At 45.2% G+C, this 24425-nt stretch overlaps 2 protein-coding genes across 3 annotated transcripts in view; both read left to right on the forward strand.

The window, feature by feature from the left end:
• The window catches only part of gal3st4 (galactose-3-O-sulfotransferase 4), a 45956-nt gene that overhangs the window by 6268 nt on the left and 15263 nt on the right, over positions 1 to 24425 (forward strand). Inside the window, exons 1-3 of one of the 2 annotated variants that reach the window (XM_038303169.1) lie at positions 2541 to 2781; positions 19605 to 19721; positions 20198 to 20498. In XM_038303169.1, the coding sequence (XP_038159097.1) occupies positions 2759 to 2781; positions 19605 to 19721; positions 20198 to 20498 (441 nt within the window). In that variant the 5' untranslated portion in view covers positions 2541 to 2758. Of the gene's footprint in view, positions 1 to 2540; positions 2782 to 19604; positions 19722 to 20197; positions 20499 to 24425 lie in introns of those variants that run through there. The other variant, XM_038303170.1, reaches the window with a different exon arrangement.
• LOC119795268 lies at positions 11413 to 13022 on the forward strand. The gene is made up of 2 exons (XM_038303171.1): positions 11413 to 12759; positions 12888 to 13022. The coding sequence occupies exons 1-2, from the start codon at positions 11437 to 11439 to the stop codon at positions 12993 to 12995; spliced, it is 1431 nt and encodes a 476-aa protein (XP_038159099.1). The 5' UTR covers positions 11413 to 11436; the 3' UTR covers positions 12996 to 13022.

Below are 24425 nucleotides of genomic sequence, written 5' to 3' on the forward strand. Positions count from 1 at the left end.
GCAAAACAAAAAAAAAAAAAAAAACCCTGAGGTTCATTCTTCAAATTTAGATTATTAGCAGATCATTCATATATATTTAATAATGTCACATTTCCAAACTAAATATTTAATCAGAAAGTTAAAGATTTAATTTACAAGCTACACATTTTTTCTGTTCTAAATGTTTAACAAGTTTGTGAAATATATATATTTATCTTGGAGCCAAATTCTAGTAGCTGAAATAAATATTTAATATTTTGGTTGAATATTTAGTTTGTTAAAACAAAAATTTCATTTGGGGCCAGATATTTAGTCTGAAAAATAAAGGTTTCATTTGGTTAAATAAATATTTAATTTGTAAAAAAAAAATAAGTAATTTGGAACCAAATATTTTGTTGGAAAAAAAATATATCTAACATTTAAAATAAATATTTAATTTATTGTCAAAATACATTTAGTATGTGAAATATTTAATTTTTCAAATTAAATATTTAATTTGGAACCAAATATTTAGTTGGTGAAATAAATATTTAACATTTAAATTAAATATTTAATTTGTAAAAATAAATTTAGTATGTGAAATATATATTTAACATTTAATTTATAAAAAAAACAAATATGGCTGTCAAATAATATTTAGTCTGTAAAATAACGTTTTCATTTGGTTAAATAAATATTTAACAGTGGAGATTTTTTTTATTTTTTGTAAAGGTAAATATTTCATTTGGAGCCAAATATATAATCGGTAAAGAGATATTTGATTAAAAGGTTGAAAACATTTCATTTGTATATTAAATATTTGTTTTTTAAATAAAATATTTATTTTAGAAGTGTTTATAAATGTCTGAATGATCTGGTAATAATCCGACTCTGAAATATAAAACCTGTTTTTTTTTTTTTCTTCCCATTCTGATTATTGCTGCTAATATCTGGCCAAACGGCACCCCATAGAACAGAGGCTCTTATTTTGGTAACATCCGGAAGTCGTCCTTCCGGGTAGAGGGTCAGTCACAGCAAACGCTGCACTAAAATTTCCCACGAAGAAGAAACGTCGGAGGTGGAAGGCCGGAAAGATTGCATGTGGATGGTCGTTTGGTGCATGGCGCGTGTTTTGAAGCTGCTTATGGAGAAATGTCTTGGGCCGTGAGTAGTGAGGAAACAGGAAGCGATTCTTGTGGGATGGAAGAGGGAAATAGTGACAATGAAGGTTGGAAGATAGCAACATCAAAAAATGAGAAAAAGCGGAAAAAACAGAGATCAGTTCAAGGGGAATCTAGTTCAGAACAATCCAGTGATGATCATTCCATACATTCCACAGCACAACAAAATGAATTCAAAGTCATATTCAAAGTCGTTAATCAGGCAGACTCTTTTACAAATTGGAATCCGGTTCACTTAACAAAAACCATCAATAAACTTGTCGGAGAAGTCAGAGGTGCCAGAATTCTGTACAGTGGAGACCTGCTAATTAACTGCAGAGACAGCGCCCAGCAAGGCAAAGCAATACGGATCAACAAAATTGACGGGATAAGAGTTCAGTGCAGCTTAATGGAGAACAAAAAGTTCAGCAGGGGAGTCATTGGAGGAGTTCCTCTAAAAATTTCTGAAAAAGAGATTCTGGAAAACATAAGAGGTGCAAAAGTAAAAGAAGTAAAACGGTTAAAAACAACAAGAAACGGAGAAAGATCTGACAGTTTATCTGTGCTAATTAAATTCGAAGAAGAGCAATTACCAAGCAAAGTATTCATCGGTTACATAAGCTATAATGTCAAAATCTACAATCCTCCACCATTGAGATGTTTCAAATGCCAAAAATTCGGTCACATTGCAGCAGTTTGTAAAGGGAAACAGAGGTGTGGAAGGTGTGCAGGAGAACATGAGTACGGAAAATGTGGAAAAGAAGCTAAAATAAAATGCTGTAATTGTGGTGGAGAACATACTGCTGCCTATCGCGGCTGTGAAGCAAGCAAAAGGTCTGAGGAAATTAAAAAAATGAAATTTGAGCTCGGAATAACCTACGCTGAAGCTGCAAAAAGGATCCCATCTCAGTCAGAAAAACCCAAACCTACAGTTCAACACACAGCAAATTCCAAACCTCTAGAGAAATCTCTAAAAATTGATGAAGACTCACTTATTGTTAAAAAGACAAATTTTGTTCTTTTCATGGTAGAAGTTATTAATTGTACTGCACAGACAACAAAAAAAACGGAAAAAATCAAAATAATAGTGAAGGCTGCAGAAAAATATCTGGACATTAAAGATTTGAACTGGGAGATGGTTGGAAGTATGATGGGAGGACCGATGGGACCATCAGAAACTGGCAGAGTTAAGATGACCTAGAGTAAATTAAAATTATATGGGCAAATGTGATTTAGTATTATGTTGGTTTAAGTTACACAGGTTTTTTTTTTTTTTTTTTTTTTTTTTTTTTTTTTTTTTTTTGGGGGGGGTGAATCGTTTCCTGTTTTCTTGCTTTACTCCATATCAGTTGGTGGCGGTAATGCACAATTCACAAGTCTGCCAACCGCCATAAAATCCCATAAGAAGAAGAAGAAGAAGTCGTCCTTCCTCAGCCTCCCTCATCTATCGGACCGTGCGGGGCGCCGCGCTCGGTTCTGTTCGGAGCTTTCAGGCTGGATCTGCGGGGGCTCCGTGTGGATGTTCGGTGGCTGCTCCGGTTCCATGGCCGCTGCTGGCGGTGGATCAGCTGCAGCTGAACCCTCCGAGATGCTCCGAGTTCCCCGCAGCTTCAGAGCAACGCCGGCCCGGGGACACAGCGATGTTTTTCAGACGGAGAGCCAGGTAAGGCTGGGCTGGAGTGGGAGGAGGAGGAGGCGGAAAGCCGCGCGGGACGGAGGGGTCTGGATGCAGAGATTTGGGTGGAGGAGGGGGAGAGGAGGAGGGGGAGGGCCCCCTCCCACACAAAGGCCTTTCTTCTGCTCCCCCTCCATCCAGATGAACAGCTTCATGCTCCTGCAGCCCCCCCCCTCTCTGTGGGAGGGTGTGAGTCAGATCGGGACCATCATGGCAGCTGTTTGTATGTTGCAACCCTTGAAGATGTGATGTTGGCCCCATAACATGGCCCCCATCACATTGGCCCCATCACATGGGCCCCCATCCACAGTGGAAGGGGCCCCGCTCTGCTGTTCTCTCAGATCTTCCGTCTGTGTCCCTCTGGCATCTTTAAACAGACCTGCTGAACTTCTATGGAGGTAGATTACCGTCAAAAATAAGCATCATTCAGTAAAAAAACGCGTTTAATAAAAATTCATTTTATTTAAAGCGGGAACTGCTCAACATTTTACGTCTGTATTTTTTCCTTGTTTCCGACTCTAACAAACGTGAAACGTAGAGTTCAAGTCTAGAATTTATTCATTTTAATCAAAATGTACAATTTCGAAACTTCTGATTAAATGATTTATATAAAGTTAAAACTAACAAACGTGTCACTCTTGGAAATGTGGGATTAATGATCATAAATGTTCAGGTTTTCAGATGAATTTCACATGTTTGTGTGTCTGAACTTATTAATCTAAGTTAAATGTTGGGAATTATTATTTTAAGTTACAATTTTGCAACAATATACAGAAGTACAAGTTTTAGGTTTACATCTTGCAAAACTAAAATATGAGTCACATTTATGGGGCGTCGTTTGTAAAGCGAAGCAGTCAAAATGAGGAGCAAAATTTATCGTTATTTATCTGACATCTTGCGTATGAGCGATGGGTCAATACATGACTTAGCGTGTTTTTAGAAAAAAATACGGGGGTTATTTTTTTCCAAGTTTCTTGCTATGTCATTCATTCGTTTTTAAAAATCTTTGTTAAAAAAATGTAGTTTGAAGCTAAATACTTAGTTTTTTTAAAGAAATGTTTTATTTGGAGCTAAATATTTTTTTAATAAACAAAATATTTGTTTTTTTGCTAAATATCTGTTTAAAAGAATAAATGTGTAATTTGCAAACTAAATATTTAGTTTGTGAAATAAATATTTTAGTCAAACTAAATTTTGTTTGGAGCTAAATATTTGTTTAAAAAAACAAAATATTTCGCTCCAAACTATTTTTTTTTTTTTAACAATTTAAGATTTTTATAAATGAATGAAAAAATAAACCCCCTATGTTACTTTTAAAATTCACAAAAAACCCACACAAATATTGCTCCTAATGGCACCCCATACAGATTTCTTTCATTTAATTGGCTAAGATAACTACGGATAAAACCTAAGCTCAGCTGGATTTACAGGATTATAAACTATGACGACGAGCTACAAATTTATAAAAGCTGTTTTAGCCAAGAACAGCTGATTAGTCTGTATTGGATGTAAAATTGTATCCAAAAACCTCTAAATTCATACTTTCACAAACGCAACATTTCCCAATCCCATATATCTAAGAGTCGAGAAGGAGGAATACTTACTAACCCTAAAGATATTTTTTTTCCTTTTACTAATTCAGACGGCTAAGCATGCATTTTTTATTGGCAGTAATCTCACCCCGTACGTCTCATATTTCTGAAAGGGATCCGCTCGGCTCAGGGTGAGCAGATCTGGGTGAACCTGTGAATCCTTCAGATGTCATTAAAACTTTGTGCTTTTTGTTTTATTTAGAAAACTTCAAAGTGAAAACAGTTCATGAAGAGAAAAATAAAACTACAATTAAAAATGTTTTAGTTTCTTACGACACTGACCAGATATGTAGAGCAGGTTATCTATATTTGCTATCTCTATTTATTCAGCTCAGCAGAAACTAAAATGATAACAAAGCTGTTATTCAAACAGGAGGTCTCACTCTGACCTACATGCAGGCTTCAGATCTTTGTTCTCTGTAGTTCCTCAGAGCCGATCGAGGATCCGGACTTTTTAAATAAAGAGAATCGATACGTTAGAAACTTTATTTTCTGAAGGTTTCCTTCGGCTCGTATCAGTCAGTGTTTCCTCTGCTAATGATTAGCCGTTCTGCTAATGATTCACTAATAATCCATCAGAACAATCAACTTTATGTTTTTTTAAAAGATTTGAAGCCGATTTCATTTCAGAGTGAAACTATTTTCAGTTCCTGCTGAAGGGAAAATAAAAACTCTTCCTCCTTCTGATCATGCAGGCTCACGTCCCTCCTCTTCCTCATTCTCAGGGATTAAAGATTAAATATTTCCGGCTCGTAGCGAATGCCCGTGGGTAAAAAAAATCACTCGAAAATAAGTTCTTCCTATGGGCAACGACTTGAAGGACCAAACTAAACTGTTCATCATTTATTCTTTATGGTACGCCAGCATTCAGAACATGGAGGCCAATCACTGTCCCCCAGACATCCGCTGTTAGATTTTATATATTTATATCTTTTATAAACAAAGCAGAGTGTGTATATTTGGATATAATCTAAAGGAATATCTTCAGAATAGCTCCACAAAACTCATATGGGAGATTAGAACATGATGGAATAACGGAAAATCGAGGGACCAATGGGAAAAGAAAAAAAAGGCGTTTCCCTTTAAATAAAAAAAATAAAATAAAATAAAAAAGACAAATGTCCCCCAATGCGTTTGTCAGCCAATGGGAGCAAAGGAGGGCTCTGAAACTAACAGTTTTAGCCAATCAGTAGAAGAAGGGGGCGGGTCTTAGAAAAGCGTGTTCCTCCTCCGCTAGCTTGTTGCTCTAGTCGCCTGTTAGCTTGTGGTTCAGGGCTGAAGGGAAAGTCACTTCGCAGCGTTTATGGCTCCATTTAACGTAGAGACGAGTAAAAAGTCAAAAAATAAATAAATGAAACTTTGTGTTTGGAGAGAAGGATGATAGAGAGAACGGAATGCTATGGAGTTAGCGTACGCTACACGTTAGCCGGGAGCTACGGCAACAGCCGATGGACTAGCGTCAATAACTGACCGTTTATGAGACTTAAAAATAAGGGTTAGTTCTTTCCTCGCTGAATGCGACCTCTCAGCCACACTAGATATAGACGCACTTCTGCCATCTTCTGGCTGTTTTTGGTAGTGGATTTTCAAAAGTCAATTTTAGTCTTAAAAATTGACCCCTGGCATGGCTTGAAAATACACACACATATATAGATTAGGGATGCACGATATAATGGGCCCCCTATCGGTATCGGCCTTAAAACTGAATATCGGACATCGGCCACCCCACCGATATTTAACCCGATATTTGATCAGCTTCTGAGTTTCTAAAGTCTAAAAAAAATAAATAAATACTACTTCTTCTTCTTCCTCAAAAACTTCTTTTTTACAGACTTAAAAACTTCTAAAGACGAGGGAAAAAATATTGATCCATTAAAATATCCCAATATCTTCCTATGCTGATATATTGCCATTTAAAAACACCATATCAATCTCTTTTACTAATGAAATATTGCTATATGTCATCGTTATGCTACGAAATCCCCCGAAAATTCACCAAATGTTGCCATATTTTTATATGTTGATATATTGACGCGGTATCGATCTATTTTACTAACAAAATCTCACAAGAATTTGCAAAATATCACGAGAGTTTGTAACAGAACGATGAAATTTCACCAGATTTTGAAAGTAAAATAGATCGATACCGCGTTTTTAAAAATCTATTTGATATCAGCATATGAAAATATATTTGAGTATATTATTTTTCAAAGTGTCAGAAATGGATAACAAAACTGCTATTTTCAATGACTACTTATTTTTGTCCAGCTTTAACATCGGTATCGATATCGGTTATCGGCTACATGAGTTTTAAAATATCGGATATCGGCCAAAATCCCAATATCCTCCATCCCTAATATATATATAAAATGGGCTCAGGATTGTTTTGCTTTAATCCCTGGATTCTCCTCTTCCTCCTCCTCGCTCCTCCTGCTGCATAAAGTGAGGCGTTCCTGTGGAAACATCATCACAGCAGAGAGGAGGACGCTGCTCCTCTCTGAGGAGGAGCTCCAACAGGAAGAGCAGGAGGGAATTAATCAGAATCACTAAACCTAAATCTTGATGAAATCCTAATAATAAACGATAATTTCTTGTCTTAAATGCACTAATATGGTCCGTATTTATTTTATTATAGCTTCATTACACGGCAATTAAACTCCGTTTACTATTATTATTTATAATGTGAACTTTTTTGATTAGAATATCATGTGATGGCCTGGACCGGCCTAGAATATGCATACTGGGAGATGTCCAGTCAGCCCAGTAACCAGAGCCGCCTGGCTTCAAGCCGACAGAATACTGAATAATTTACTGTATTAATGAAGTTATTTGGCTCAAAAACAGAAAAACTACAGATTTTATTTATTATGAACCAGCTGGTTTAAAAAAAGACTAAAAATATCGGTCATGTGACGCCGTCTGATCGATTTACGCGGACTGATCGATCAGCGTTTATATAAACACTTGAAGCTAAATGTGCGCCTCGCGCCATCATGGCGGATTTCGCTCTAGACAGCTGCTAGCAGAATATTCCGATCGCCCTGTTTACGTGACGCGTTTTTGTCCGATCAGCCGTTTTATTCCGATTTTATCTCCACATAAACCATTTATTAGCTTTTTAACCCAAACACATTTCAGCTGGTGGTGAAACTTGTTGCTCTTTGACCAAACTATCGTGTAACGCTGGGCTGGAGCGGGTGGAGGGCCATAGAAACCACCACAGATAAATACCCACAATCCTTTGCTGCACATGAACTAGCAAACACCACATGACTGATCCGATCCTCCTGAAACCTGCAGAGAAATATCGGTAGTTAGTTCTGACCCAGTTCTATCGGGCCGATATGTTTCACTGGCCGATCCCGATGCTAACGCTAACATATGATGCTAGCCTAATTAGGATTCTCCATGGTAACGGATATTCCAAGGACGGACACATCGGTACAGACCAGGACTGATACACGGTTAACGAGAAGGCTCACCCAAACCACACTGACAAGGACGGCACCAGAAGTGCGATGCCAATGTGGCAAGATATGCAAGAACACCAGAGGGCTAAAGATCCATCAAGCCAAGACCAAGTGTGGAAAGGAGGCAATTTTGTTGCAGCGCAGGGTGGAGACACCTCGTCAGACGCAGGAGAACCCCAGTCAGGAGGCACCCCACAGCACTGGAGATCTCTTGGCAACAGCTTTGCCTTTGAACCACACAGTGGTCAACTCTGATGCCTCCCAGCAACCTCAACCTGCAAAGGACAGAATAAAATGGCCGAAAATGAACAGCAACAAGGAGTGGCAGCAGCTGGATGAGGACCTCTGTAAGATTCTTGAAACTGCTCTGGTAGGTGCAGCAGAACAGAAGATGGCAACGATGACAGCAATCATCTATAATGTGGCCAAGGAGCGGTTTGGTGTCGAGGATAGGAAGACCAGTACTCCTAATGTCCGGCAACCAAATCGGAGGGAAAAGGAGATGCAGAGCTTGCGGAGAGAGATAAAGGCACTATCCAGGCAGTTCAAGAATGCCACCGAAGGGGAAAAAGAGGGAATTAGAGACCTAACATCAGGGCTTCGTGAGCAGCTTCGCAGGCTAAGAAGGGCAGAGCAGACACGGAAGCAGAGAAAGAAGAAGGGGGCAAAGAGGGCACAGTTCATCAAAGACCCTTATAGGTTCACTAAAACCTTATTAGGAGAGGCAAGATCAGGATCACTCAGCAGCTCTAAGGAGGAGGTTGAAGAGGCTCTGAGGTTGACTCACTGTGACCCACAGAGGTATGAACTTCTTAGCAGCCACCCAAAGATCATCAAGGTGCCACCCCCCTCAGAACCTTTGGTGACCAGAGAACCGACCTGGAAGGAAGTGGAGGAGGTGGTGAAAAAGGCAAGGACAGCATCAGCCCCTGGACCAAGCGGAGTGCCTTACAAAGTGTACAAGAAGTGTCCACTTCTGCTACGTAGACTTTGGAAGCTCTTCCGGACAATCTGGGCAAAGGGCAGCATACCAACTACCTGGAGAGTGTCAGAGGGCTGCTTTGTGCCAAAGGAGAAGGACTCTTCTGAGATCGGCCAGTTCCGCGCCATCTCTCTGCTGAGTGTAGAAGCCAAGATCTTTTTCTCAGTCTTGGCGAGAAGAATAACTAACTACATGACAACAAATGGATACATTAACACCTCGATCCAGAAGGGGGGGATTCCAGGGTTCTCTGGATGCCTGGAACACACCACCATCCTCAGCCATCTGATCCAGGAGGCCAGGGGGAGCAAGGGCAACCTAACAGTTGTCTGGCTGGACCTCGCAAATGCATATGGTTCCATGCCCCATTCTCTCATCAACAAGGCTATGGAGCAGTACCACATCCCCGTCAAGATCAGGCAGATGATTAACAGCTACCTGGGGTCATTCAAGCTGCGGTTCCAGACTGCCAAGTTTACCACCACATGGCAGCTACTGGAGAAAGGCATTGTAACAGGATGCACAGTATCCCCCATTTTGTTCATCATGGGGATGAACCTTCTGATTACAGCAGCAGCAGCAGAGGCCAAGGGACCAGTTACAGCAGCAGGAAGCAGACAACCCCCACTGAGAGGATTCATGGATGACCTCACCATAACAACCACAACGCATGTGCAGGCAAGGTGGATCCTAAAGACTCTCGGGGCTTTAGCATCGTGGGCAAGAATGGCTTTTAAGCCCAGGAAGTCACGGAGCATGGTGATAAGGCGGGGGAGACTAACAGAGGCTTTCGAACTGCATGTCCAAGGAGAGCAGATCCCTACAATCAGGGAGAACCCCATTAAATGCCTGGGGAAGTGGTACGATGACACCCTCAGTGACAGAAACAACATCTCTGACACTGCAAATCAGGCGGACGAGTGGCTAAGGAGGATTGACAAGTCAGGCCTACCCGGCAAATTTAAGTCCTGGATATACCAGCATGGGCTCCTTCCAAGACTTATGTGGCTGTTGACAGTCTATCAAATCCCAGTGACTGCAGTGGAGGGAGTGGAGAGGAGAGTGAATAAACATCTCAGGCGATGGCTAGGTATCCCTCCCAGCTTCACTGCAGTTGGGCTCTACATTAGATCAGGACAGCTCCAACTTCCATTTTCCTCTGTGGTGGAGGAGTTCAAAGTGGCCAAGTGCAAGGTCGCAATGATGCTCAGAGACTCAAAGGATGAGCAAGTAAGCAATGCAGGAGTCACAACACGAACAGGCCGTAAGTGGGCAGCCGACACTGCAGTCAGACAAGCTGAGAGCTCCCTGGAGTTGAGAGACATCATTGGTAGTGTCTGCATTGGTCGACAAGGACTGGGAACATCTCACTTCACACGGTGGAGGAAGGCAAGCGTCCAGCAGAAGCGGGAGATGGTACAAGTGGAAGTTCGTCACCAGGAGGAGGAGAAAAGGAGGGCTAAGGCTGTGGAGCTGGCGACCCAGGGAACATGGACCAGATGGGACCTCCCAAACAGAAGGGTCACATGGACTGAGCTCTGGAGGCTGGAACCTTTCCGTGTTAGCTTCCTCCTGAGATCCGTGTATGACACGCTTCCATCACCAGCGAACTTAGCCAGGTGGGGCTTGAGGGAGGACCCGCTCTGCAAGTTGTGCAGAAAGAAGGGGACACTGGCCCACATTTTAGCAGGGTGCCAAATCGCTCTGGCCCAGGGGAGATATAGGTGGCGGCATGACCAAGTGCTTCGAGTGATGGCTGACATTTTCGAGCAGGCTAGGAGAAGACCACAGCCAATTAAGCTGCAAATACCATCAATGCAATTCATCAGGGCAGGAGAAAAGCCACTCTCTAATAAAAGAGCCAGAACCAACATCCTCCAGGGGGCACAGGGGTGGGAGATGAAAGTCGACCTGGGGAAGAAGCTCACTTTCCCACCCATCGTCCAGACCACCTTGAGGCCTGACATTGTCATCTGGTCAGAGCAAGCCAAAAAGATCATCCTGGTGGAACTGACTGTGCCTTGGGAGGAAGGCTGTGAGGAGGCCCATGAGAGGAAGAACCTAAAATACCAAGACCTCATCATGGACTGCAAAGACAAAGGCTGGCAAGCATGGCTGTTTCCAGTGGAGGTCGGATGCAGAGGATTCCCAGCACAGTCAATGTGGTCTGTGCTCACTGCACTTGGAATATCTGGCAAGGAGAGGAAGACAGCTGTGCGCAGGATTGGGGAGGCAGCAGAGAGAGCCTCATGCTGGTTGTGGTTTAAGAGGGAGGAGGGGGGCTGGAGGCCTGGAGATGATGGGCAGTGACCTGGCCACCACTGCTGACCCGCCAGCTGGAGGGTGTAGCGGTTAAGGGTCGAAACACCCTGTGAAGGTTGGGCACCGTCTGATGACATCAACTCCAGGCCAAAAACCACCCACAGTCACATTAGGGAGTGACTGTATGTTAGCATCACATGATGTATTCAATAAGTAATTTCTGGGCAACCAGTGACGTCCAGGAAAGGCTGGATGGCAACTGAGGAAGATCAGTGACGCTGGAGAGACAGCTGACCTCCAGGAAAGCCTGGCATGGGTGCATGAGGCTAGCAACCTTATGTACAGCACTCGCAAGAGGGCACCAAATCAAGCTACGAATGACCACAATGAGCAATACCCCCAGAGTCTCCCGAGAGGGGGGGAGGATGAGAGACTCGCAAGGACGGACACATCGGTACAGACCAGGACTGATACACGGTTAACGAGAAGGCTCACCCAAACCACACTGACAAGGACGGCACCAGAAGTGCGATGCCAATGTGGCAAGATATGCAAGAACACCAGAGGGCTAAAGATCCATCAAGCCAAGACCAAGTGTGGAAAGGAGGCAATTTTGTTGCAGCGCAGGGTGGAGACACCTCGTCAGACGCAGGAGAACCCCAGTCAGGAGGCACCCCACAGCACTGGAGATCTCTTGGCAACAGCTTTGCCTTTGAACCACACAGTGGTCAACTCTGATGCCTCCCAGCAACCTCAACCTGCAAAGGACAGAATAAAATGGCCGAAAATGAACAGCAACAAGGAGTGGCAGCAGCTGGATGAGGACCTCTGTAAGATTCTTGAAACTGCTCTGGTAGGTGCAGCAGAACAGAAGATGGCAACGATGACAGCAATCATCTATAATGTGGCCAAGGAGCGGTTTGGTGTCGAGGATAGGAAGACCAGTACTCCTAATGTCCGGCAACCAAATCGGAGGGAAAAGGAGATGCAGAGCTTGCGGAGAGAGATAAAGGCACTATCCAGGCAGTTCAAGAATGCCACCGAAGGGGAAAAAGAGGGAATTAGAGACCTAACATCAGGGCTTCGTGAGCAGCTTCGCAGGCTAAGAAGGGCAGAGCAGACACGGAAGCAGAGAAAGAAGAAGGGGGCAAAGAGGGCACAGTTCATCAAAGACCCTTATAGGTTCACTAAAACCTTATTAGGAGAGGCAAGATCAGGATCACTCAGCAGCTCTAAGGAGGAGGTTGAAGAGGCTCTGAGGTTGACTCACTGTGACCCACAGAGGTATGAACTTCTTAGCAGCCACCCAAAGATCATCAAGGTGCCACCCCCCTCAGAACCTTTGGTGACCAGAGAACCGACCTGGAAGGAAGTGGAGGAGGTGGTGAAAAAGGCAAGGACAGCATCAGCCCCTGGACCAAGCGGAGTGCCTTACAAAGTGTACAAGAAGTGTCCACTTCTGCTACGTAGACTTTGGAAGCTCTTCCGGACAATCTGGGCAAAGGGCAGCATACCAACTACCTGGAGAGTGTCAGAGGGCTGCTTTGTGCCAAAGGAGAAGGACTCTTCTGAGATCGGCCAGTTCCGCGCCATCTCTCTGCTGAGTGTAGAAGCCAAGATCTTTTTCTCAGTCTTGGCGAGAAGAATAACTAACTACATGACAACAAATGGATACATTAACACCTCGATCCAGAAGGGGGGGATTCCAGGGTTCTCTGGATGCCTGGAACACACCACCATCCTCAGCCATCTGATCCAGGAGGCCAGGGGGAGCAAGGGCAACCTAACAGTTGTCTGGCTGGACCTCGCAAATGCATATGGTTCCATGCCCCATTCTCTCATCAACAAGGCTATGGAGCAGTACCACATCCCCGTCAAGATCAGGCAGATGATTAACAGCTACCTGGGGTCATTCAAGCTGCGGTTCCAGACTGCCAAGTTTACCACCACATGGCAGCTACTGGAGAAAGGCATTGTAACAGGATGCACAGTATCCCCCATTTTGTTCATCATGGGGATGAACCTTCTGATTACAGCAGCAGCAGCAGAGGCCAAGGGACCAGTTACAGCAGCAGGAAGCAGACAACCCCCACTGAGAGGATTCATGGATGACCTCACCATAACAACCACAACGCATGTGCAGGCAAGGTGGATCCTAAAGACTCTCGGGGCTTTAGCATCGTGGGCAAGAATGGCTTTTAAGCCCAGGAAGTCACGGAGCATGGTGATAAGGCGGGGGAGACTAACAGAGGCTTTCGAACTGCATGTCCAAGGAGAGCAGATCCCTACAATCAGGGAGAACCCCATTAAATGCCTGGGGAAGTGGTACGATGACACCCTCAGTGACAGAAACAACATCTCTGACACTGCAAATCAGGCGGACGAGTGGCTAAGGAGGATTGACAAGTCAGGCCTACCCGGCAAATTTAAGTCCTGGATATACCAGCATGGGCTCCTTCCAAGACTTATGTGGCTGTTGACAGTCTATCAAATCCCAGTGACTGCAGTGGAGGGAGTGGAGAGGAGAGTGAATAAACATCTCAGGCGATGGCTAGGTATCCCTCCCAGCTTCACTGCAGTTGGGCTCTACATTAGATCAGGACAGCTCCAACTTCCATTTTCCTCTGTGGTGGAGGAGTTCAAAGTGGCCAAGTGCAAGGTCGCAATGATGCTCAGAGACTCAAAGGATGAGCAAGTAAGCAATGCAGGAGTCACAACACGAACAGGCCGTAAGTGGGCAGCCGACACTGCAGTCAGACAAGCTGAGAGCTCCCTGGAGTTGAGAGACATCATTGGTAGTGTCTGCATTGGTCGACAAGGACTGGGAACATCTCACTTCACACGGTGGAGGAAGGCAAGCGTCCAGCAGAAGCGGGAGATGGTACAAGTGGAAGTTCGTCACCAGGAGGAGGAGAAAAGGAGGGCTAAGGCTGTGGAGCTGGCGACCCAGGGAACATGGACCAGATGGGACCTCCCAAACAGAAGGGTCACATGGACTGAGCTCTGGAGGCTGGAACCTTTCCGTGTTAGCTTCCTCCTGAGATCCGTGTATGACACGCTTCCATCACCAGCGAACTTAGCCAGGTGGGGCTTGAGGGAGGACCCGCTCTGCAAGTTGTGCAGAAAGAAGGGGACACTGGCCCACATTTTAGCAGGGTGCCAAATCGCTCTGGCCCAGGGGAGATATAGGTGGCGGCATGACCAAGTGCTTCGAGTGATGGCTGACATTTTCGAGCAGGCTAGGAGAAGACCACAGCCAATTAAGCTGCAAATACCATCAATGCAATTCATCAGGGCAGGAGAAAAGCCACTCTCTAATAAAAGAGCCAGAACCAACATCCTCCAGGGGGCACAGGGGTGGGAGATGAAAGTCGACCTGGGGAAGAAGCTCACTTTCCCACCCATCGTCCAGACCACCTTGAGGCCTGACATTGTCATCTGGTCAGAGCAAGCCAAAAAGATCATCCTGGTGGAACTGACTGTGCCTTGGGAGGAAGGCTGTGAGGAGGCCCATGAGAGGAAGAACCTAAAATACCAAGACCTCATCATGGACTGCAAAGACAAAGGCTGGCAAGCATGGCTGTTTCCAGTGGAGGTCGGATGCAGAGGATTCCCAGCACAGTCAATGTGGTCTGTGCTCACTGCACTTGGAATATCTGGCAAGGAGAGGAAGACAGCTGTGCGCAGGATTGGGGAGGCAGCAGAGAGAGCCTCATGCTGGTTGTGGTTTAAGAGGGAGGAGGGGGGCTGGAGGCCTGGAGATGATGGGCAGTGACCTGGCCACCACTGCTGACCCGCCAGCTGGAGGGTGTAGCGGTTAAGGGTCGAAACACCCTGTGAAGGTTGGGCACCGTCTGATGACATCAACTCCAGGCCAAAAACCACCCACAGTCACATTAGGGAGTGACTGTATGTTAGCATCACATGATGTATTCAATAAGTTCCAGTGTAGAGACGGATCATCAGCAGGGTCTTGTTTTGGCTCCTTTTCTAAAGTATCGGTAAAGGTCAGAGGTCAGAGGCTAATCCCTCTACCTGCCATCCACTGTTAATGTATTCTTTGTTTAAAGGTTTATTTATTGTTTAAGTTGTCTCATTTTTATCATGTAAGAGTAAGAACAAACATCGCCGAACAGGAAAAAGAAAACCCAGTTGGGTCGGATCCACTGGTTCTGCAGAACCTCAAAGGTTCAGTGCTTTTAGAAAACCTGATATATCTCTGTTTGACCCGTAATCTAAACAACAATCCAGTGGAGCTGCTTTTCATCATGGAAGCCATCAAGCTCCGGGCGTCTCCCAGTCCAACCGGAACAGGAACCCTGCAGAACCTGATTCCCTGTTGGTTCTGCAGGGTTCTGATCCGCTGATGTTTGCTAACACAGAGACACGCCTCACAGTTCAGGACCCTTCAGGGACTTTGAGTTCAGTGGTGGGTGAGGCAATGCGAGGCGCCTGGGAGCGCCGTGCATGGGGACAGGTCTGGACTCGCCCGGACGGGAATCTCTTGTGCTGACTGACGACGTCAGGAATTCTGCTGGGATGAACCCGTTTGATCCCAGCTGTGTTCCACCTCTGCTTCTGCTTCCGTAATTAGAAAGATGGCAGAGGTCTTGCCCTGCTAAATGTCTGCTGCTGCTGATGGGACTGTTTCTAAAAACACTTTAAACAGGCGGCAGCCATACCGCTATGCAGCCATGCAACCAAGCATTCATTAAGCCATGCAGCTATGGAGCCATGGAGCCATGCAGCCATGGATTCATGCAGCCATGGAGCCATGGATTCATGCAGCCATGGATTCATGGAGCCATGCAGCCATGGAGCCATGCAGCCATGGAGCCATGCAGCCATGGAGCCATGCAGCCATGGAGCCATGCAGCCATGGAGCCATGCAGCCATGGATTAATGCAGCCATGCAGCCATGGAGCCATGTAGCCATGGATTCATGCAGCCATGGAGCCATGGAGCCATGCAGCCATGGATTAATGCAGCCATGGAGCCATGGATTCATGCAGCCATGGAGCCATGGATTCATGCAGCCATGGAGCCATGGAGCCATGCAGCCATGGATTAATGCAGCCATGGAGCCATGGAGCCATGCAGCCATGGATTAATGCAGCCATGCAGCCATGGATTCATGCAGCCATGGAGCCATGGATTCATGCAGCCATGGAGCCATGGAGCCATGTAGCCATGGATTAATGCAGCCATGTAGCCATGGATTCATGCAGCCATGGAGCCATGGAGCCATGCAGCCATGGATTAATGCAGCCATGGAGCCATGGAGCCATGCAGCCATGGATTAATGCAGCCATGCAGCCATGGAGCCATGTAGCCATGGAGCCATGGAGCCATGCAGCCATGGATTCATGCAGCCATGCAGCCATGGATTCATTATGCCATGCAGCTTTGCAGCTATGGAGCCATGCAGCCATGGAGCCATGCAGCCATGGATTCATGCAGCCATGGAGCCATGCAGCCATGGAGCCATGCAGCCATGGAGCCATGCAGCCATGGATTCATTATGCCATGCAGCTTTGCAGCTATGGAGCCATGCAGCCATGCAGCCATGGAGCCATGCAGCCATGGATTCATGCAGCCATGGAGCCATGCAGCCATGGAGCCATGCAGCCATGGATTCATGGAGCCATGCAGCCATGGAGCCATGCAGCCATGGAGCCATGCAGCCATGGAGCCATGCAGCCATGGATTCATGCAGCCATGCAGCCATGGAGCCATGCAGCCATGGAGCCATGCAGCCATGGATTCATGCAGCCATGCAGCCATGGATTCATGCAGCCATGGAGCCATGCAGCCATGGATTCATGCAGCCATGGATTCATGGAGCCATGCAGCCATGGATTCATGCAGCTATGCAGCCATGGATTCATGCAGCCATGGATTCATGCAGCCATGGATTCATGCAGCTATGCAGCCATGGATCCATGGATTCATGCAGCCATGGATTCATGTAGCCATGCAGCCATGGATTCATGCAGCTATGCAGCCATGGATTCATGCAGCCATGGATTCATGGAGCCATGCAGCCATGGATTCATGCAGCTGTGCAGCCATGGATTCATGGAGCCATGCAGCCATGGAGCCATGCAGCCATGGATTCATGCAGCTATGCAGCCATGGATTCATGCAGCCATGCAGCCATGGATTCATGGAGCCATGCAGCCATGCAGCCTTGGATTCATGCAGCTATGCAGCCATGCAGCCATGGATTCATGCAGCCATGCAGCCATGGATTCATGGAGCCATGCAGCCATGCAGCCTTGGATTCATGGAGCCATGCAGCCATGCAGCCATGGATTCATGCAGCCATGCAGCCATTGATTCTTGGAGCCATGCAGCCATGCAGCCTTGGATTCATGCAGCTATGCAGCCATGGATTCATGCAGCCATGCAGCCATGGATTCATGCAGCTATGCAGCCATGGATTCATGCAGCCATGGAGCCATGCAGCCATGGATTCATGCAGCTATGCAGCCATGGAGCCATGCAGCCATGGAGCCATGCAGCCATGGATTCATGCAGCTATGCAGCCATGCAGCCATGCAGCCATGGAGCCATGCAGCCATGGATTCATGCAGCTATGCAGCCATGCAGCCATGGAGCCATGCAGCCATGGATTCATGGAGCCATGCAGCCATGGATTCATGGAGCCATGCAGCCAAGGATTCATGCAGCTATGCAGCCATGGAGCCATGCAGCCATGGATTCATGCAGCTATGCAGCCATGCAGCCATGGAGCCATGCAGCCATGGATTAATGCAGCTATGGAGCCATACAGCCATGGATTCATGCAGCCATGGATTCATGGAGCCATGCAGCCATGGATTCATGCAGCTATGCAGCCATGGAGCCATGCAGCCATGCAGCCATGGATTCATGCAGCCATGGATTCATGCAGCCATGGATTCATGGAGCCATGCAGCCATGCAGCCATGGAGCCATGCAGCCATGGATTCATGCAGCTATGCAGCCATGGATTCATGTAGCTATGCAGCCATGGAGCCATGCAGCCATGGATTCATGCAGCTATGCAGCCATGGATTCATGGAGCCATGCAGCCATGGATTCATGCAGCCATGGATTCATGCAGCTATGCAGCCATGGATACATGGAGCCATGCAGCCATGGAGCCATGCAGCCATGGATTCATGCAGCTATGCAGCCATGGATTCATGCAGCTATGCAGCCATGGATTCATGGAGCCATGCAGCCATGGAGCCATGCAGCCATGGATTCATGCAGCTATGCAGCCATGGATTCATGCAGCCATGCAGCCATGGAGCCATGCAGCCATGGATTCATGCAGCTATGCAGCCATGGATTCATGGAGCCATGCAGCCATGGAGCCATGCAGCCATGGATTCATGCAGCTATGCAGCCATGGATTCATGCAGCCATGGATTCATGGAGCCATGCAGCCATGGAGCCATGCAGCCATGGATTCATGCAGCCATGGAGCCATGGAGCCATGCAGCAATGGAGCCATGCAGCCATGGAGCCATGCAGCCATGGAGCCATGGATTCATGCAGCCATGGAGCCATGCAGCCATGGAGCCATGCAGCCATGGAGCCATGCAGCCATGGAGCAATGCAGCCATGTAACCATGCAGCCATGTAACCATGCAGCCATGTAACCATGCAGCCATGTAACCATGCAGCCATGTAACCATGCAGCCATGTAACCATGCAGCCATGTAACCATGCAGCCTTGTAACCATGCAGCCATGGAGCAATGCAGCCATGTAACCATGCAGCCATGTAACCATGCAGCCATGTAACCATGCAGCCATGTAACCATGCAGCCATGTAACCATGCAGCCATGGAGCCATGCAGCCATGGATTCATGCAGCCATGGAGCCATGCAGCCATGGAGCCATGCAGCCATGGAGCAATGCAGCCATGCAGCCATGTAACCATGCAGGCATGTAACCATGCAGCCATGTAACCATGCAGCCATGTAACCATGCAGCCATGTAACCATGCAGCCATGGAGCCATGCAGCCATGGAGCCATGGAGCCATGCAGCCATGGAGCAATGCAGCCATGCAGCCATGTAACCATGCAGGCATGTAACCATGCAGCCATGTAACCATGCAGCCATGTAACCATGCAGCCATGCAGCCATGGATTCATGCAGCCATGGAGCCATGCAGCCATGGATTCATGCAGCCATGGAGCAATGCAGCCATGGAGCCATGCAGCCATGGAGCAATGCAGCCATGCAGCCATGTAACCATGCAGCCATGTAACCATGCAGCCATGTAACCATGCAGCCATGTAACCATGCAGCCATGTAACCATGCAGCCATGGAGCCATGCAGCCATGGATTCATGCAGCCATGGAGCCATGCAGCCATGGATTCATGCAGCCATGGAGAAATGCAGCCATGGAGAAATGCAGCGATGCAGGCAGACCAGAGCATCTCCTGATTCCTCCATCCATCCACTTTCTTCAGCAGTCTTCCTCTTCCTCCTCTTCCTCCCAGGATGCTGCGGTGGCTGCTCTGTGGTCGTCTGGGACCAGTTTGGATGTGGAAAGCTCTGCTGCTTTTTCTGGCCATCGCCTTTGCTGGTCAGCTGCTGGGAGTCATCTTCAACAAAAGGTAAACAATCTTTTCTGCACGTTAATCTGTAATCTGAGCTACAGATTAAGCTGCCTTGGGTCTGCAGCAGAGGTAGAACGATACGTCGCCCGTTCTCTTTTCCTCCCAAATTCAAGAAAAAATACCTTATTTAGATTTTAATTTATTGCAGTGTGAGAGCAGAAACAAATATTTATGTGCTCTTGGTTTTTGGCAGAATAAATCTTCTATTGGGGAGAAATTCCGCCTGTTTGGCTGAACTGGCTGCAGCTTTTTCTCTGTTTTTATGTTTTGCTGAATCAGGCTGACAATGAACTCTTTCTTGTTTGAAACATGACATGAAAAACTTTTTAAAATACTGTTTTCCTTTAACAATGATTAAAGAGCTCCGCTTTTTAACACAAACTCCTTACTTTGGAGCTTGTAGATCTTCTCAAAGAACAAAAGATGAAATCATTTAATTAATTAATTACTTGTGAAACTCTTCCTTCCTACAGCAGCGTCCAACCTGCTGCACGCTCCATCTTTTCGTCCCCTGACGCTCAGGGCCCGTCTCTGGGATCCTGTCAGCCCCACACCCACATCATGTTCCTCAAGACCCACAAGACGGCCAGCAGCACGGTGCTCAACATGCTGTACCGCTTCGGCGATGAGCACCACCTCCGCTTCGCCCTGCCGCTGGGATACCAGCTGGGCTACCCGCTGCCCTTCAACGCTCACAGGGTCAAAGGCTACCGGGGTCCCGGAGCCATCGAGTTCCACATCATGGGGAACCACATGAGGTTTAATAAGGCAGAGGTGAGTTAATAATGAGGAGTTAGAGTGAACTTTCTGTGGATCAGGGGGGAAAAAAGCCATAAAGGGGTCATAGATGCAGAGTTTCCATGTTCATAGATGAATAACGATAGTTCAGAGGGTGAAATAGACGTACAGAGAAGTTCAAACCATCAACACCTCCTTTATCTGTTAATCTCACTATTCTAAACTTCCACCATAAAACGGGTGAATCCAAACGAAGCAACGAGTTGACGTAAACTTGGGGATGTTGCTTTATTTGGTTCTGGTCTGTACTTTTATCACGCCCTCAAATTAACATCCAAACCAGCCCACTGGTTCACGGTAGATGGAAGACAGCAGTTTAGCTGTTTAGCCTACAGTTGGGTTTACTGCTGCAAGAATTAGAAAGCAGGAAGTTTCTCTAAAATGAGTCAGTACCACGGGAGCACCATTCCTGGCTGACTGGAGGAAGGGGAACATTTTCACATTGTTTCCAAGGATTCAAAGACTCGACAAGCATGGATTATTTTGGTCTATCAGAAGATCCCTGCAGAGTTTGATGCTCAGCTGTTTATTTGCTGGAAGCATTTTACCGAAGACAGCTTTAAAAACCTAGCTGTTTCCACTACCTGCTGCACTGCAGTCGACTAAAATCCCGGATAATTTTGAAATTCCCCCCGGACATTTTTTTAGGTCTGAAAAGTAGGACATGTCCGGGAAAAAGAGGACGTCTGGTCCCCCTACCATATCAACAATCTGATGTTTCAGTGAGTGAGTGCTTGTTGCTATGATGATGCTCAGCAGCTTGGCTCGTTGTAAACCAACCAATCAGAGCACAGCTCATCTAAATATTCATGATCAAACCATAAAGGAAGAAAAGCTGTGGTTTCATTCTAGGGCTTTTAACCAGGCTGCATTAGGGCTCATAGAACAGCTAATATGCCATTTTCAGCCCAACCAATGTTACACACCCTATTAGAGACCTGAAGGACCAGATACCCTATAGAATCATTCTATCACCCTATTAGAGACCTGAAGGACCAGATACCCTATAGAATCATTCTATCACCCTATTAGAGACCTGAAGGACCAGATACCCTATAGAATCATTCTATCACCCTATTAGAGACCTGAAGGACCAGATACCCTATAGAATCATTCTATCACCCTATTATAGACCTGAAGGACCAGATACCCTATAGAATCATTCTATCACCCTATTAGAGACCTGATGGACCAGATACCCTATAGAATCATTCTATCACCCTATTAGAGACCTGAAGGACCAGATACCCTATAGAATCATTCTATCACCCTATTAGAGACCTGAAGGACCAGATACCCTATAGAATCATTCTATCACCCTATTAGAGACCTGAAGGACCAGATACCCTATAGAATCATTCTATCACCCTATTAGAGACCTGAAGGACCAGATACCCTATAGAATCATTCTATCACCCTATTAGAGACCTGAAGGACCAGATACCCTATAGAATCATTCTATCACCCTATTATAGACCTGAAGGACCAGATACCCTATAGAATCATTCTATCACCCTATTAGAGACCTGAAGGACCAGATACCCTATAGAATCATTCTATCACCCTATTAGAGACCTGAAGGACCAGATACCCTATAGAATCATTCTATCACCCTATTATAGACCTGAAGGACCAGATACCCTATAGAATCATTCTATCACCCTATTAGAGACCTGATGGACCAGATACCCTATAGAATCATTCTATCACCCTATTAGAGACCTGAAGGACCAGATACCCTATAGAATCATTCTATCACCCTATTAGAGACATGAAGGACCAGATACCCTATAGAATCATTCTATCACCCTATTAGAGACCTGAAGGACCAGATACCCTATAGAATCATTCTATCACCCTATTAGAGACCTGAAGGACCAGATACCCTATAGAATCATTCTATCACCCTATTAGAGACCTGAAGGACCAGATACCCTATAGAATCATTCTATCGCCCTATTAGAGACCTGAAGGACCAGATACCCTATAGAATCATTCTATCGCCCTATTAGAGACCTGAAGGACCAGATACCCTATAGAATCATTCTATCACCCTATTAGAGACCTGAAGGACCAGATACCCTATAGAATCATTCTATCACCCTATTAGAGACCTGAAGGACCAGATACCCTATAGAATCATTCTATCACCCTATTAGAGACCTGAAGGGACCAGATACCCTATAGAATCATTCTATCACCCTATTAGAGACCTGAAGGACCAGATACCCTATAGAATCATTCTATCACCCTATTAGAGACCTGAAGGACCAGATACCCTATAGAATCATTCTATCACCCTATTAGAGACCTGAAGGACCAGATACCCTATAGAATCATTCTATCACCCTATTAGAGACCTGAAGGACCAGATACCCTATAGAATCATTCTATCACCCTATTAGAGACCTGAAGGACCAGATACCCTATAGAATCATTCTATCACCCTATTAGAGACCTGAAGGACCAGATACCCTATAGAATCATTCTATCGCCCTATTAGAGACCTGAAGGACCAGATACCCTATAGAATCATTCTATCACCCTATTAGAGACCTGAAGGACCAGATACCCTATAGAATCATTCTACCGCCCTATTAGAGACCTGAAGGACCAGATACCCTATAGAATCATTCTATCACCCTATTAGAGACCTGAAGGACCAGATACCCTATAGAAGCATTCTATCACCCTATTAGAGACCTGAAGGGCCAGATACCCTATAGAATCATTCTATCACCCTATTAGTGACCTGAAGGACCAGATACCCTATAGAATCATTCTATCACCCTAATAGAGACCCGATAGACCAGATACCCTATAGAATCATTCTATCACCCTATTAGAGACCTGAAGGACCAGATACCCTATAGAATCATTCTATCACCACTTTAAAAAGATTTTATGTTGATGATATTCTCTTTGATGTTTTAGCTCTATAATTAGAGTGAAGTTATTTCACAAAAGTTTTCTGGAAAAACAAACTAGTTGTTCTAAAAAAAGCTTCTTTTCCAGCTGTTATTTTACTCAGAAAATGGAAACTTCAGGGTTATTATTATTTAAGACGCATGCTCAAGAAATCTGAAATAAAAATAATTGAAACTAGAAAAAGGTGATGAGATTTTAACTTTTTTTTTACTTAAAAAAGCCTTCACCTTTCTTTCTGGATTCCAAAAAAGTAAAAATCAATCTACTGGACTTTGTTTCCAAGTTTGAAGACGTTCCTCTTCCCATCCAAGAAGCTTTTTCAGTTCAAAATGTCAGAAATTTTGTAAACTGTAAACACCGCATGGCTCCTTTTGGCACCGTAGAAAAGACGGTCATTTTAGCGGTCAGCTAGGGCTTAAATAATATCTCAGGATTAACGGATTATTGAAATAATCTTTAAACAACTCTGTAACCCGTTAAAACCTGAAATCTCCTGGAAAAAGAACAAACTCTGTTCAAAAACTAAAAAAAAAATAGAAAGCTTTAGTATTTTACAATTAAAACACCTTCATTGGTCTGTAAAAATGTTTGAACAATAGTTTAGTTAAACCTCTCCTGGTTCAAACTAAAATTTTCTTTCTGTTTACGATCATTAGCTGCAGGGTTAGTCTGCTAACCTCTGTTAGCTGCTAAGTGAAGCTAAAAAGCTTAATCAGGCTGTAAAAAGTATAAAATAAAATAATAAATATGATCGGATTAAGATTGATTATCTTTTGTTTGTGTTGATTTTATTGTTTAATAGTTTAAAAGTTCAGAACGCATTCATCTAGAGACAGCTAGCTTGTAGCAAGAGTTAGCTATCGCTAGTTTCCATCCTGCGTCTGATTCTCAATCCGCTGCTTAGAATCAGGACGTTTGTAATTAAATATTTACATGTAAAATAAATGATTAGCGATTGAGCGTTGCAGGATTATT

This window comes from Cyprinodon tularosa, unplaced genomic scaffold (genome assembly GCF_016077235.1).
Source record: "Cyprinodon tularosa strain WSP-4 unplaced genomic scaffold, ASM1607723v1 ctg507, whole genome shotgun sequence".
Lineage (NCBI taxonomy): Eukaryota > Metazoa > Chordata > Actinopteri > Cyprinodontiformes > Cyprinodontidae > Cyprinodon > Cyprinodon tularosa.

What these genes read in the sequence shown, in the direction of transcription:
- LOC119795268 (XM_038303171.1), top strand. Translation starts at nt 11,437, where the DNA reads ATGTACAGCACTCGCAAGAGGGCACCAAATCAAGCTACGAATGACCAC. An exon ending in GAAGAATAACTAACTACATG is followed by an intron (nt 12,760 to 12,887) that starts ACAACAAATGGA and finishes GGGCAACCTAAC; the next exon opens with AGTTGTCTGGCTGGACCTCG.